A 17,580-nucleotide genomic window follows, 5' to 3' on the forward strand; every position below is an offset into this window, starting at 1 on the left:
AAGACTGAGAGTCTTGAAAGAAGCAAAAGAGAAGAGACTCATCACATAATGCAAGGGCTGCTCAATAAGATATGAGCTAAGATTTTATCATAAACTGTAGAGGCCAAACATAGTGGGATGACCTATTTCAAGTGCTGAAAAAAAAATACTGAGAATTATTTATCTGGCAAAAAAATAATGAGAATTATTTATCTGGCAAAGTATCCTTGAAAAATAAAGGAGAAATTAGGATATTCCTAGAAAAACAAAAGCTAAAAGAATTCTTTGTTAGTAGGCCTGTCCCAGAAAAAAAAGGAGTTCTTCAGGCAAAAATGAAATGATACTGCATACTACCTCAAATCCATACGAAGAAAATAACACTAATAATAGTAACCACATAAGCAAATAAAAATTCCAATATTGTTGTATTTTGGTTTTATCATTCCTCATTTTTTTCTTTATATGATTAAAAAGACATGCATCAAATATAATTATATATATATGTTAATGGGCACACAATATATAAAATGGAAAAGGATATTTTTAAAAAATGTATATTAGAGAAGCACAAGAGAAGAATTGGGAATAAACAGTATGATAGGAAAAAACATGAAATGATCAGAAGTATAGGAAGATAACATTGAAGCAATAACCTTAAAAGCAAATATTTCTGCAATATTGTAGCTTGTTTTCCATTTTTTGACAGTGTTTCATTTGTTGGGGTTGGGCTTTTCTGAAAAGCGGATGTTTATTCAGAATCTAATGAAGTCCAGTTTAGAATTTATTTTTCTTTTATGGATTGTGCTTTTGGCCTTATATATAAAAGTCTCCTTCCTAATTAGAATACAAAGGTTTCCTTCTCTGTGTTATTCTGGAAGTAGTATAGTTTTAGGTTTCATATTTAAGTGTATGACTAACTTGTGTTTGTTGTATGTGATATGGAACAAAGTTTTTTTTTATGTTATTTGCCTGTTAATACCCATTTGCTCTAAAAACTATTTGCTGTAAAAAACTATCCTTTCTCTGAATTGTCTTTGTTTTGAAACTTTATAAAAATCATATATAATGTGTCTTGTATCCTTTAAATTTGAACTGTTTTCTTTTTAATAGTTTATTTACAGGTTCAAATGGATTTTCTGCATAAAATTAATGTCATCTTTGAGTAAAGATAATTTAATTCTTCATTTTCAATATAGGTGCTCTTTTCTCTTTTTTTCCCAGGTTTATGGAGGTAAAGTTGACATGAAAATTGTGTATATTTAATGTCTACAACAAGTGTTTTAAGTATATTGTGAAATGATTACCACAATCAAGCTTATCAATACATCGATCATCTTACAGTTGCTTCTGTGTGAGAACATTTAAGATTTACTCTTTAGCAAATTTCTAGTACAACTATAGACACCATGCTGTAAATTAGTTGTCAGAATTTATTAATTTTATAGCTGAAAATTTGTACCCTTTGACCAATATGTCCATATTTCCCCTGTACCTTCAGTAACTGGTAACCAGCATTCTACTGTTTCCACGATTTTTATTTTTTAATATTTTCCATGTAAATGAGATAATCCAGTATTTATCTGTGTTTAGTTTATTAACCTAGTATAATATCATCAAGGTTCATCCTTGCTGTTGCAAATGGCAGAATTTCCTTCTTTTTAAAGGTTGAATAATATTCTATTGTATATTGAAGGAAACCAGAATATATCACAAAAAATATGCCTATTTAACATAAAAATAATTTTGAGCTAAAGACATAAAAAAGCAGATATTAGAAGGGCACTCTGAAACTCCCCCCTCATCTTCCTGAAAGCAGGAGATAAAATCCTCATATGAAATATATTTTTTTCTATACTAGAAGGAAAATAATATTCATGTTATCAAGGACAGGATGTTATGACCAAGAGAATTCTGTACAAATGGACTTTGTTAAAATAACTCTTATCTTCCTTTAGCCTTCTCACATACTTCAGTTATTTTCTCAGAGGTGTCTCTTTTTGTTCAAGCTAGTAGAAAAGCATTTAGATTTTTACCACTTCTTTGGGTCTTAATTTCTTTATGAGGCTTTCTATGTCACATAAAACAAGTAAATTTGTCTGATTTTTTTCCTGTCAAACTCTCACATAACAGTTGAATTTTTAGGCCCATCCTAAAAACCTTAGAGTGGAGAGTTAGAATTTAGCCTCCCCTACAAAATACATGCAACATTTTTATACATTCATCTATCAATATACAATTAGGTTGATTTCAATGAATCTTTGCTACTGTGAATAATACTACAATGAAATGAAAGTGTAGATATCTCTTCAAGCAAGTTGTTTTATTTCCTTTATATATATATATTATTGCATCATATGCTAATTCTATATTCAATTTGGAAGACATCTCCATACAATTTTCCGTAACGACTGTACCAATTTACATTTCCATCATCAGTGTACAAGTGTTCTTTTTACTCTACTTCCTTGCCACACTTGTTATCTTTTGATTTTTTGATAATAGCCAACCTAATAGGCATGAGGTAATATCTTATTGTAGCTTTGATTTGCAGTTCCCTGATTGTTAGTAATGTGGAGCATATTTGCATAACCCGTTTATTATTTTAAGTCTTCTTCAGAAAAATGTCTATTCAGGTACTTTGCCCATTTTCTAACTGGGTTAATTTTTTTGTTTTTGCTTTTGAATTTCATTAATAATATACTTTGGATATTAACCCTTTATTAGATAGGTTTATGAATATTTTTCCCAATTTGTAGTGTTGCCTTTGCATTTTGCTGATGGTTCCTTTTCACTGTACAGAATTATTTACTCTGATGTTCTTATATTTTTGTTGTTGCCTGTGCTCATTGTTATAGCAAAAAAATAATTGCAAAAAATAAATGCTAAGCAGCTTTATATTTTATTCTAGACATTTATGATTTCGGCTATTGTCTTTAAGACTTTATCCATTTTCATTTGATTTGTGTGTACGGTATGAGTCCAATTCCTTTCCTTTGTATGTGGATATCCAGTTTCCTCAACACTTTTTCTTGAAGAGACCACCCTTTTTTTCATGGGGTATTCTTGGCACCTTTGTTGAAGATTAGTTGACTGTATAAGTGGGGGTTTATTTCTGGGTTTTCTCCTCTATTCATCAGTCTAGTATGTCTGCTTCTGTGCCAGCTCAACATAGTTTTGATTATTATAGCTTTCTAATATGTTTTAAAATCAGGAACTGTGATCCCTCTGACTTTGTTATTGTTGCATAAGATTGCTTTAAGTATTCAGGATCTTTTATACATGCATACAAATTTTAAAATTATTTTTATTTCTGTGAACAATGTCTTTGGAATTATTAGAGGGATTGTGTTGAATCTATCAATTACTTTGGATCATTTGGACATTTTAACAATTCTTCTAATCTGTGAACATGGAATATTTATTTATTTGTGTCTTCTTAAATTTATTTCATCAATACTTTACAATTTTCAGTATAGAGATCTTTCATTTCATTGGTTAAATTTATTCTTAAATATTTTTCTGTTCTGGATGCTATTATAAACAGAATAATTTTCTTGATTTCTCTTTCAGATATTTCTTTAGTGTATATAAGCACAACTTATTTCTATACTGTTGATTTTGTATTATGCACCTTTATGAAAACTGTATTAGTGGTAGTAGTTGTATGTGTGTATGGAGTCTTAAGTGTTTTCTATGTATAAACATGTCTGCAAATAAGGCAATTTTATTTCTTCTTCTCTAATTTGGACAACTTTACTCTTTTCCTTGCCTTAATGCTCTAGGTAGGACATCTTGTATGATGGTGAAAAGACGTGGCAAAAGTGAATATCCTTGCCTTGTTCCTGATGTTAGAGACAAAGCTTTCATTTTTTAATATACTTTTAAGTGTGATGTCACCTGTGAACTTGTCATACATAGGCTTATTATATTGAGGTACATTCCTTTATGCCTAATTTATAGAGAGCTTTTATCATGAATGGATGGCTGAATTTTATCAAATGATTTCATCTATTAAGATGATAATGATTTTAATGCTTCATTTGTTAATACAATATGTCACATTTATAGATCTGTGTATGCTGAATCATCCTTGCATCCAAGGGAAAAAAAAATCTACCTGGTCATGGTGTATGATCCTTTTAATGTGTTCTTGAATTCAATTTGCTAATATTTTGAGAATTTTTGCACCTATTTTCACTAGGGATATTTGTTTATAACTTCCTTTTCTTGTAGTGTTCCTGATAGTTATCACATCAAGGTAATGCTGGTCTCACAAAATGAATTTGGAAGTATTTCTTCCTCTTCAGTTTTTGGAAGAAATTGAGAAAGATTTGTATTAATTATTTTTAATTTGCCAGACACCTAACCCACTGTGACACAAGGGAACAACTCTGGGAGAGTTTTTATAGAATAAGTATTATTTCCTTTTTCAAAGTTTGGTTGAATCCTCAGTGAAGCCATCTGTGTCTGAAGTTTACTTTGTCGGAAAGGTTTAAATATCAATTCATTTACTTCATAGAAAACTGTTCAGATTATGCAATTCTTCTGTGTTTTGGATTTTGCACTTTTGTAGGAATTCATCCATTTCATTTACACTGTTGGATTATGGGCATGAAGATGTTAGTAGCATTCACTTATCTTTTCAATGGCAATAAAGTTTGTAGTGATACACTTTCCCTTAATTCCCAGTATTGCCGGGTATTGGTAATTCGTGCTTTTGCCCTTTCTTTAAATTTGTTAATTACTAAAACTGTGAACCTTACAGACCTTTTTAAATGATAGCTTCTGGTTTGAATTTTTGTCTATGTTTTCTATTTTGAATATAATTGATCTCCACTCTTATTACTTCTACTTCCTTTTAGTTTATTTTTTTCTTATTTCTTGAGGTAGGAGCTTAGAATATTGACTTCAGATTTTTTTCCTTTTTTTTTTTTGTCTTTTTGTCCTTTGTTGTTGTTGATGATGCTATTTCTTGGGCTGCTCCCGCGGCATATGGAGGTTCCCAGGCTAGGGGTTGAATCGGAGCTGTAGCCACCGGCCTACGCCAGAGCCACAGCAACGCCAGATCCGAGCCGCGTCTGCAACCTACACCACAGCTCACGGCAACGCCGGATCGTTAACCCACTGAGCAAGGGCAGGGATCGAACCCGCAACCTCATGGTTCCTAGTCGGATTCGTTAACCACTGCGCCACGACGGGAACTCCCTCTATTTTTAATATACGAAATAAAAGCAATAATTTTCCCTCTAAGTATTGCTCTGTGTCCAGAAGACTTTGAAATTTTGTATTTTATTTTTTATTCAGTTCCATATAATTTTTATCACCTCTGAGACATTCTTTTTCTCCCATGAATTATTTAGAAGTATGTTTTTTACCTTCCAAAGGTTTGGATATTTTACTGTTTCTCTGCTATTGATTTCTAGTTTGATATCCTTATTTGGAGAAAGCATACTTTGTATGAATTCAATTATTTTATTTTTAAATTTCATTGGATAATGGATCCTAGGAAAACAATTTCTTTCTTCTTTCCTTCCTTCAAGATGTTGCTCCATTATCTTCTAGTTTGCATTGTTTCAGAAGAGATCTGTATTAATTTATACTTGCTTCTCTATATATTCTATACTGTTTTTCTTTGTCTTCTTTTGAGATAATTCTTACTATATTTAAGAAGTTGTATTACAGAGTTCCCATTGTGGCTCAGTGGTAAGAAACCTGACTAGTATTCATGAGGATTTGGGTTTGGTCCCTGGCCTCACTCAGTGCATTAAGGATGCGGTGTTGCCCTGAGCTGTGGTGTAGGTCACAGACATGGGTTGGATCTGGCACTACTGTGGCTGTTGTGTAGGCCTGCAGCTGCAGCTCCAATTTGACTGCTAGCCTGGGAACTTCCATATGCCACAGGTGCAGCCCTAAAAAAAAGCAAAATATAAAGTATTATATCTTGGTATATTTTTATTAATCTTGGTTGGGTTTTACTAAGCTGCTTAGATCTCTGGAGTCATGATTCTCATTTAATACAGAAACATTTGGCCATTGTTATTTAATTTTTCCCCTTCTCTCCTTGAGAATTTCAGTTACATTGATACTAGTCTACTGGAAGTTGACTCACAACTCACTTTAATCTCTTAATTTTACGTATTTTTCTCCATATTTTATTTTGAATAGCTTCTACTGTTATGTCCTCAAGTCCAGTAAGTAGTATTTTCTTCTGTGATATAGACTTTGCTGTTACTCCCATCTTAGACATGATAGTTTCCATCTCTAGAAGTTCAATTTTTGTCTTTTTAATGTATGCAATGTCTACTTAATTTGCTCAATTTTTAAATGTCTAATCTCCAAATGCCATTATCTATATCATTTCTGTATCAGTTTGAATTGATTTTTAAAATATATTTGGGTGATATTTTCTTATTCTTTGGATGCCTGATTACTTCTTATTTGAGGATACGGATTGTTACATTTAGCTTATTGGGTCCCGAATATTTTCTGTTTCTATTCTTACTCTTGGATTTTTTTCTGGAATATACTTATTTGAAAATACTTTCATCCTTTCAGAAACTAGAGCAGCATGTAATGTTGTAAGCCAAACTAGAGCAGCATGTATTCTTTGGTTAATTTTGCCTCTTGTGAGGCAAAACTCTTCTTAGTGCCTCACTCTATGTTCTATGTTTTATGAAATTTTCTGTTGTTGCTATCCATGGGCTTTCATATACTGAGCATAACTCAGCTGACTACTTCAGGGGACTCTCTAAGACTTCTGCTCTCCAGAATGTTCTCTCTCCGCAAATCTCTCCTTCTTGGTACCCTGCCCTGTGAACTCTATCTGCCTTGAACTCCCAGATTCTACTCCATTAATTTAGGGAATCCTTTTGGTTATATGTGGGTTCCTCTTCCCTTCTCTGTGATTGGCACTCTCTTCAAATATTAAATTATGGGAAACATCTATGCCAACAGTTTATTTTCTATTTCTTGGCAACTTCTATTTTTTGTTTCCTGTTATACAGTGCTTAGTAGCTGTTGTTTTTACATATTGTTTCATTTTTAAAAGTTATTTCAATTTAGAGGATAAATCTAGTTCCTTACCCCATATTCCAATGTTTACAAAACTTGATTTATACCAAAACATGCCAAAGAAACAGGAGAGATTGCCTTTACCTAAACAGACCCAAAGGGAATGCAGACAAAATAAAATTACACTGATAGAGTTGTTCTTCACTTTAAACTTCTCACTAAAAATATGTTCCCAAGGATAGTTTGTTACATCTCTAAGAATAGGCACAATAAACACTGCATGAGAATCTTTTATAGTAGAATGGTTCTGTTGATTCTTAATGAACAAAAGCTTCTGTGATGCAATGGAGAAAGCCTTAATCATATAGAATCCAAACAAATTCTGACTGTGTCCATTTCTAATCACTTGATTCAGGGCATGTCACTTGGCTGTACCTGCAACATGTGAAAGTTCCTAAGCCAGGGATCAAACTTGTGCCTTAGTTGCAGCCTACGTCACAGCTGTTGGCAAGGTGGGATCCTTAACTCACTGCTCCACAAAGATACTTCCCAGGGCATATTACTTTGGCTATTTCTTTTTCTCATCTAGAATATAGAGATACTAATTTATATTTTAGAGAATTTTCTTAAAATTTGATACAAGTCTGCAAAATTCCTAATACCATGTGTAGCAAAGAATATCTGCTTAGTATATGATAGCTCTTGTGATTATTAATGCAAATTTATTCTTCATAATAAATGGAAATTAATGTGACCATTCTTTCTTTTCATATTAGAGAAAGATTATAGATCCCTCATATGTAATTCTAATATACAATTAGTTACTTCCTATTGTTATACTTGCTTTTAGCATGCTTGTGAGCATTTCTTAAATGCTATCCAGTAAGAAGATACATTTAACTTTCTATAAGACAAGAAATCACGCTGCAGTAAAATTCTGTATTTTTGGAATTTCCTTCTCTTTGCTTCAGCAATTACAATGTCTACTGATTTTCTAGAAGATTTCATTTATTTCCTATTAAATTTTGCTCAAATGATTTTGGAAAGTTGCTTATTCATGTGGTTGGGAATATGATGGTATGCCTATTATGTTTTCTAAGTTATTTAACTATTTTCCTTATGTCCCATGTAGTCAACATCTTAATGGTAAAAAAATAATAATAATTGTGGAGAAATTGTAGATATGTGGAAGTCTTTTCCTTCTTTGTATTTTGTTTATTGTCTGTCAAGATCAGACAAATTCTTAGGAGCTCATGTAAAAGTTTATGTTCACAGAGATCAATTCAGAATGAATTCAGGACAAATTTAGGACAGTAAAGGGAAAGGTAGGTGGAACAATAGTACATACCATGGAGGACAGAAGTCATTCTGAATAATATTTTTTAATATTGTCCTCTTCCACTGAACAGACCATATAGAGAACATGTATGTTTTTTAAGAAGTGGAAAAAAGTGCTAGACTTTTTAAATATAACAGGTTATCTTTATCTTTATGATAACATACAATTAGGAATAAAATGAAAGTTCTCAGAGGAGTACAGACTTTTGAGGTAAGTAATAAAAATGAATTCGTATGAATATGAATAGCATATTAGAGAAAGATTATAGATCAAATCTAGTTATACTCCTTTAATTTTACCCTTTTTCTGTAAAAACTGCAGAAACTTTTTCTTATGATATTACACTAATTCAAGTCATTTTATAAAGCCCTTCACAGATTCTCTATTCTTTATAATTTTCACTTCAATTTCAATTTCCCTTTCATTTATCAAGAGTTTTTAAATCAACATTTAAGCTATCTAGATAAATGTATCCACATCATTATATATGAATTTCTCTTTCAGCTATCAGTTAAAATAATGGTATCCATGTGATTAATAGCCTCACAAGGGCTATGAAGTATAGTTTCTTTCAATTCCTGAGTTATCTGGAATATAAATATTCCTCCCTGTGTCTTAGCTTTTTCTCTTATACTTTGTTACTCACTGTTTTTAATAACATTGCACTCTGATTTGTTGTATATCTCCCATTATTTCTTTTTCTTACTACTGAAATTTGTTTAAAGTATATTAAAAAGTTTCCGTTAATTTTTGTTCTCACATATTCTTATATTACTTTTTCTTATGAAATATTGGGCATTAGAATTGTACTTTAGGTTTTATTTTTAAAATATTTTTTAGCTATTACATGTATTAAAAAATTTAATAGTAGCCCCAGTTTAAAAATTTAGTTTAAAAGTATGGTTTTCTATTTAGTCTTAGAAATATTAAAATTTCAATGTTTATACAGCACCTAAAAAAAATCTTCCAATTTTTATAACTGTAAGTCTGAAAAGAAAGCCTTCACATCTAGTTCTATAACTTTTCTCTAAATACAGGGAATGCTAGAGATTTGAATCTTGCTTGAATCTTCATTTCAACATTTACTAAAGGATGGTTACAAAAATATTAATGCCAAAACCATGCTAAATGCAAACTTAAACAAGGACTGTAAAGAAGATCAAATACCTGTTGCATATTGTTGAGATTATTTATTAAGTAATGAATAAATGGTATTTATGGGATGTAGCTGTAACACAAAGGGGGAGCTAGTCACAAACCTCTGAGATGAATACATGGCTAAACCAGTCATCATGTGAGAGCACTGTGCAGTATTCTAGGTGTAGAAGGAAAGAGATCCTAGGGTTAAAGATTCATCTGAGCTAAGGTGTGTCCCCACTCAAGCTTCATCACTTGTTACCAAATGTGTCCCAAGTGATGGAAAAACCAGAAGTATTGTTTTGTTGTGAAAAACTCAGGCTATGTTGCTTCTATAAACTATGTAAATGTATCTCTTCTATAAACTATGTAAATGTGGTGCTTGGTCAAGTCTATGGTCTTAATAAGCTTCATTTTCAATCGAACTCTGATGTGATGATAGTAAAACATAAAGTATACTTCAGAATGCTATCTTGGGTTGTGTGTATATGTTTTATATATATATATAGAAATGCTTAGACTCTAAAGAGATATACTTAATATTCTCATTTTGACTTCCATGTCAGAATTATAAAAGGATTAATCTTATATTCTCAACTATTTTTACATCATTATATTTATTAAATATATTCTTTTTTAAAATTTTTATTTTTAAAAAAAATTTATTTATATTTATATTTATTCAGCTTTTTAGGGCCACACCCATGGCATATGGAGGTTCCCAGGCTAGGGGTCTAATCGGAGCTACAGTTGCCGGCCTATACCAAAGCGACTCAGGATCCGAGCTGCATCTGGGACCTATACCACAGCTCAGGCAATGCAAGATCCTTAACCCACTAAGCAAGGCCAGAGATCAAACCCACAACCTCATGGTTCCTATTTGGATTCATTTCTGCTATGCCATGACAGGAACTCCTTGAACATATTCAGCAAATATTTATTGATCACTTGCTACACATGAGACATTATCTAGGAAATTGAGCACTTAGCAATAAAAATTTAAAGTCTATCCTCTGGGAAGTCATATTCTGGAATAAATATATAATAAAAAGTATAATAATAATAAGTACTATGAAAGAAATAAAAGCTATTAATGGAATAAAAATAGTGGGAAAGATAATTTCAATTATATTTCCATATTTTGCTAGATTTAAAAAGCTGCTTATTACTGGTATCAAGATAAACTTTGAAGTTTGTTTTTCCTGAAGATTTACCCTAAAAGTTGTACCTACTGCATTTGTTGTAGACTGACATTAGTGTCAATCTTCATTTAAATGAATACATTTGAAAAGATTTTTTGTCCACTATCAAGTTACTATATATCAAAATGTGTTTCACATTATTGATTTTTATTTTAATGACTATGGCTAATACATTTATTGTATGAAATGTTGCTCAATGTTAAGAGTTTTGCCATTGTAAAAGTCAAAGTAGCCAGCAAATAAATCAAACGTTTATGATATAAATTCTAGGTAAAAGAAGGTTTTTTTTTTTTTTACTTTTAGGGCCGCAATAGCAGTATATGGAAGTTCCCAGGCTAGGGGTAGAATTGGAGCTATAGCTGCCAGCATATGCCACAGCCTCCGCAATAGGGGATCCAAGCTGCATTTGTGATCTACACCAGAGCTGAGGGGAACGATGGATTCCCGACCCACTGAGCGAGGCCAGGGAGTGAAGCAGCATCCTCATGGGAACTAGTCCAATTTTTTTCTGCTGTGCCACAATAGGAACTCCCAAAAGAAGTTTTGATAACTGATTTTCATACCTTTTCTTAGGATTGTAGAGGATAAGAGGGTAAAGAAAATAATTAGCGTTTCTATTTGCATTCTTAACTAAAAAGGCTATTAAGTTGAGGTGAAAATAGTGGATTCACCACGGTCACTTTTAATTAAGGAATATTACTGAGACTTAATACATGTTTATTGAATGAATGAATGGTGTATCATTTCATTAGAAGGATGAAATGAAATTTCTGGTTTTAAAATGTCCAAATATCCTTGATGTACAGAGATGCAAAAATCCTAAACAATATAGTAGTAAAATGATTTCAAGAGCATATTAAAATGATCATGCACAATGACCAAGTAGAATTTATCCTTGGGATGCAAGGATTATTCAATACATACAAATCAATTAATATGATAAAACACAAAAAACAAAAACCACCACATAATCATCTCAATAGATGCACTTGACAAAATTCAAACAACCTTTCACAGCAAAAACTCTCAACACACTAGGTATGAAAGGAATGTACTTCAACATAATAAAGGTAATATATATATAAAGCCCAAAGCTAACATCATATCCAACAGTAAAAACCTGAAAGTGTTTTTCTAATATCAAGAATAAAACAAGAAAGCCCACTTTTATCACTTATATTCTAAATAATACTGGAAGTTTTGCTGAAAGAAAAATAAAAAATCAAATGAATCAGAAAGGAATATGTAAAATTATCTCTTTTCAGTTGACATACTACTATGTATAGCAAACACTGGAAACTCCACAAAAAATTAATCAAGGGATCAAGTAAGGTTTCAGAATGTAATTCAACATTCAAAAATCAGTTGTATTTCTATTCACTAACAACAAACTATTTGAAAAGGAAATCAAGAAAACAATTTCATACAACAACATCCAAAACTACAAAATCCTTAGAAATGAACTTAACCAGTAAGTCAAAAGATGTGTATACTGAAAACTATAAAACATTAATGAAAGAAATTAAAAACGGATAAATGGAAAGGCATCTCATGTTCATGGATTATAAGAATTAATATTGTTCCAATGCCCATAAACCCAAAGTGATATCCAGGTTAATGGACTCTTTATCAAATTGCTAATGACATTTTTGGAGTTCTCATTGTGGCTCTATGGTAACGAACCCAATTACTACCCATGAGGATGCTGGTTTGATCTCTGACTCCACTCAGTGGGTTAAGGATCTGGCATTGCCCTGAGCTGTGGTGTAGATCATAGACATGGCTCAGATCTGACGATGCTGTGGCTGTGGTGTATGCCAGCAGCTGCAGCTCTGATTCAACCCCTAGCCTGGGAATTTCCATATGCTGTGGGTGCAGCCCTAAAAAGACCGAAAAAAAAAAAAAAAGGAAAGAAAATTATAATGATGTTTTTCACAAAAACAGAAAAAATCCTAAAATTCATATGGGATGACAAATACTTACACTAGTCAAAGCAATATGGAGAAAAAACAAAGTTGGAAGCATCAAACTTCTGGAGGCATCATACTTTAAAATTACAAACTACAGTAGACAAAAGAGTAAGGTACTAATATAAAGACAGACAATGGAACCAAACAGGGAGCCCCCAAATAAACCCATGCACATATGGTCATTTACCTCAAATAAGCCCATGCACATATGGTCATTTAATCTTCAACAAGAATGCCAAGAACACACCATGGGAAAAGGAGAGTCTCCTTAAAAAGCGGTACTGGGAAAACTAGATAGACACAAACACAAAGATGAAATTAAACCCTTAACTTTTACCATACACAAAAATCAACTAAAACTTGATCTAGACCTAAGACTTAAAACACCTGAAACTAAAACTCCTATAAGAAAAGATAGGAGAAAATCTTTATGCCATTGGGCTTGATAATGATTTCTTGGATATGATACAAAAAAATAAAAGCAACAAAAGAGAAACATGGAAATATGACGGCACCAAATTCAAAGTCTTCTACACAGCAAAGGAAGCAATTGGCAGAGGGAAAAGACAACCTATGAAACAAACAGGAGGAGATGTTTGAAAACCATATGTTGACATGGTCTTTTGACCTTCAATAAGGGTGCCAAGAATACACAATGGAAAAGGATAGTCTCTTCAATAAGTGATACTGGGAACACTAGATAGCCACAAACAAAAGGATGAAGTTAGCCCCTCATCTTTTACCATACACAAAAATCAACCGAAACTCTATGTGATGAGAGGTTAATATATATGTGTGGTAAATATATATATATATTTATTATATATATCCAAAATATATGAGGTTAATATCCAAAATATATGAGGAACTCATGCAACTCAGGAGCAAAAAAACTAATGATGTGATTTTTTAAAATGAGCAAAGGATCTTCTCCAAAGAAGACATGCAAATAGCCAACATGTATGTGAAAAGATACTCAACATCACTAATTATCAGGAAATGCAAATCAAAACCACAGTGAGATATTACCACATACTTATTATTTTGGATATTATCGAGTCAAAAGATAACAAGTGTTGGCAAGAATATGGAACAAAAAGAGCACCTGCACACTGTTGGTGGAAATATAAAATGGTTTACCTGCTATGAAAAACATTGTGACTATTCATCAAAAAATTAAAAACAGAATTAGCATATGATTCAGCACTTTCACTGGGTATGTATCCAAAATAATTGACCTCAGGATCCCAAACAGATAGACGAATTCCTATGTTCGTTAAAGTATTATTCATAATAGCCAAGATAGGGAAAAAATTTAAACATCCCTTAACAGACGAATGGATAACTTCCCTTGTACCCATATAGCGACATATTATTCAGCTTTTAAAAAGAATCAAATTTTGTTACATGTAACAACATAAATGAATTTTGAGGACACTATGCTATGTTAAAAAAAAACAGTCACAAAAGAACACATACCTCATGATTACATTTACACGAGGTATCTAAAATAGTTGAACTCAGAGTTTCTGCTGTGGCTCAGCAGTAACAAACATGACTAGTATGTATGAGGATGTGTATTCAATCTCTGGCCCTGCTCAGTAAATTAAGGATCTGGCATTGATGTGAGCTGCTGTGTAGGTCACAGATGTGGCTCGGATCTGGCATTCCTGTGGCTGTGTTGTAGGCTGGCAGCTGCAGCTCCAATTTGACCTCTAACGTGGGTACTTCCATATGCAGCAGATGCATCCCTAAAAAGAAAAAAAAAAAAAAAAGTTGAAGTCATAAAAATAACAACAGAATTAAAAGAAGGCAGCTTTCTCTAAGAGAGTTTATAATTCAGGAAATATTTTGGACACTGATGTTTTTAACACCATGATAGAAACAGGGTGGCTAAGAGAAATATAACACCTGATTTCCATAAGCTTACACCCTAAGACAAAACCAGCTTGGGAGAGACTATATGGAACTATATATAGCAGCATATTGCTGATCTTATGCATTTCTGACTTTTATGATACGTCTATGTTAATAGAGGTTTGATTAGGAGAGAGTTAATTTCAAATGAAATATATTGGTTTACTTTGATGTAAAGCAGAAATTGACAGAATGTTGTAAATAAACCATAATAGAAAAAACTAAAATGTAAAGAAAAAAAGAAGTAACATATTTTCTAACCACAGTGTAGTTTAAAAAAAAAAAAAGTTAAAATATCTGAAGCAACACCTGCCAGGGAAATAAACTTTGAAATAGACACTGCCTTTGAAGCAGACATGAAAAAATATAAATGCACATATTTCAACTCTATGAAATAGTATATTCACTTGTACCTCTCAGATAAATTTGAAAAATGTTCTAATTTAAGAAGCCTTGTCATTTTTAAAGTCATAGCTTTTTAAAAAATCCAGTTATATATGATATTTATTTAGTGCCAAATATGAGATTGCAAATAGAAAAATAAAGCCTACTAACCACTCGTTTTTCAATCTGGGAATTTTAAAGCATCACAAAACCAAAACAAAATGAAATCCCTCAATGTGAGAGATTTTATTTAATCTGACATTATCTATATGTTTAACCCTTACTACATCATGGAATTCAATCCTGTCCTTTTTTCCCATATAAGTATATTGGGGAGGAATTTTTATTTTGGAAAGATTTTCTAGTATTCGATGTATTTATTTCTTTCATTCTTTACAAAATAATTTGTTTTGATTTTTGTGCAATGACAGTTGCCATGTATTCCATGTTTACAATAAACGTCTCACAGTATCACAGAGCCTCAGTTTTTTTGTAATTTTGTTTAAAATGTTTATCTTGCAAATCTTGAATATTTGCAAATCACTAGCAAAAACCAAGAGCATTTCATCCAAACTATTTGATTGCATACGCTTTTGAATTTCTACTTTTGCATCCTTTTTCAACTCTGGATCAAAATAAATTAAGCCATATTAGAGTGAAGTTTTATTTTAAAGGTTTTGACTTGCAACGCATTATTCACAGACTGATTGAATTTTTTCAAATGAAACTAGATTTCTCAATGGAATTACCAATAATTGCCTAAAGTTAATAATGCATATTATATCTCCTAATCTTGGATTTCTGGATTTTAAAGGTACAAAAATGACCTGTATTGTTAATATCCTTACATAGGCTATAAAGTATTTATAGAAGTCTCCTTTAACTTTTTTTAACCAAGAACTTTACATCGGATCCCTAAACTAAATAAAACAGTACAGGTTGGTAATTTCTTAATAAAGAAAGTGGTTTTGTCCATCTTAGTTCAGAGTTATTATGAAAATTAAGAAAACAAAGTGAAGTATATGAAAGTACATTTCACAAAAGTACCATTTTCAAAAGAGAAATTTATGTTATTCTTATGAAAACTCTTGTAGAAAGAATATTTTATTTTTTTATTTTCTTTTGTAAATCAACTATAATACAAATAAATAAATTCTAAAGACTCAAAAAAAGGACACCATTAAGAGAGTGAAATTATAACTTAAAGAATGGGAGAAAATTTTTTTAAAATCATGTATCTGATAAGAATGTGGTATTCAGAAGATATAGAGAACTCATATAGCTCAGTAATACAAAAATAATTAAAAATGGACACACACTCTGAATAAATGTTTTTCCAAATATATGTAAAAATGGCAGTAAGTACATGAATATATCCTCTATGAAGAAATTACAGTAAGATACCACCTCATACCAACTTGAATGATGATTATAAAAAAGACAAATAATAACATCTTTTGACAAAGGTATAGAGAAATTGAAAGCCTCATAAACTGGTGGGGAATTTTAAACGGTGAAGCCACTTTAAAAAGCAATCTGACAGCTCATCAAAAGATTAAACAGAGTTATAAAGTAACCCAGCAATTCTTCCCCTAGATACACAACAAAGAGAAATGAAAATATGTCCACACAAAAACTTGTCTACAGATGTTCAGAGTAATGCTGTTCATATCCAAAAGTGGAAACTAATTAAATACACAGCTGGTGAATGTAAAAATAAAATGTGGCACATTTATATAAGGAAATATTGCTCAGCAATTACAAGCAATGTATTAATGCTACATGCTGCAATATGGGTGAACCCTGGGAACGTTATGACGAGTAAAAGAAGTCTATCACAAAAGACCATTTATTGAATGATTTCATACATTGGAAATGTCTAGAATATGTGAATTTATAGAAGTAGATGCAATTTCTACTGTTAACAGATAAATGAGAAAAAAATACTACTTAACAATAAATCAAAAATATCACATACCTAGGTAGGGATAGATTTATCCAGAAAGAATATTTGAAAAAATTATTTGTAATAATACTATCTTAGATGTTGTCAACCAATTTTAGCTTATATAAATTAAGCTTAAAAAGGTAACTAATCTTAAAGTCAGGTAGAATTTAAAAAATTTCTTTGTACAGGAATTGTCATAGTATTCATATTTCTACCTAATTACGGTTTGCTTTTGGTTAAGACTCCTATAATTAAGTAATTCTGAAAGTCATAAAGAGTTTTATCCAAAATAAAAGTACTCCTTTCTAAGAAATGTAGGCTAAGAAGGCACAGAGAAAAGTAGGTTTTGTTACTCTGCAGTTGGAAAATAAGTTTATGTTGAGGCAATAGATAAATACTTCTACTACTTTCCTTTTAAAATTTTATTTCTTCACTAGTATTGAAATGTAACTGACATATAAAATGTGCATAAATTTAAGGCGAACAATGTGATGGTTTTGCCCATTGGCCCTTGAACAACTCAGGTTCGAACTGCACGGATCCATTTACTTATATGCAATTTTTTTTCTATGAATACATACTACAGACTATACAATCTGCAGTTGGTTGAATTCAAGGATGCATAACTACAGGTAGAAGGGCTAACTATAAAGTTATATGTGGATTTTTGACTGGGCATCTCCCTAACCCACA

At 31.7% G+C, this 17,580-nt stretch overlaps 1 protein-coding gene across 1 annotated transcript in view; it reads right to left on the bottom strand.

The window, feature by feature from the left end:
* The window catches only part of LOC110257266 (uncharacterized), an 826,705-nt gene that overhangs the window by 466,287 nt on the left and 342,838 nt on the right, over positions 1-17,580 (bottom strand). The window contains exon 2 of the mRNA XM_085002418.1: positions 12,826-12,928. Coding sequence (XP_084858544.1) covers positions 12,826-12,846 — 21 coding nt within the window. The 5' untranslated portion in view covers positions 12,847-12,928. The remainder of the gene's footprint in view (positions 1-12,825; positions 12,929-17,580) is intronic.

This window comes from Sus scrofa, chromosome 16, assembly GCF_054392235.1.
Source record: "Sus scrofa isolate SSC_HxYL_T2T_F1_AM1 chromosome 16, Sscrofa_HxYL_maternal_Yorkshire_Landrace_v2.0, whole genome shotgun sequence".
Lineage (NCBI taxonomy): Eukaryota > Metazoa > Chordata > Mammalia > Artiodactyla > Suidae > Sus > Sus scrofa.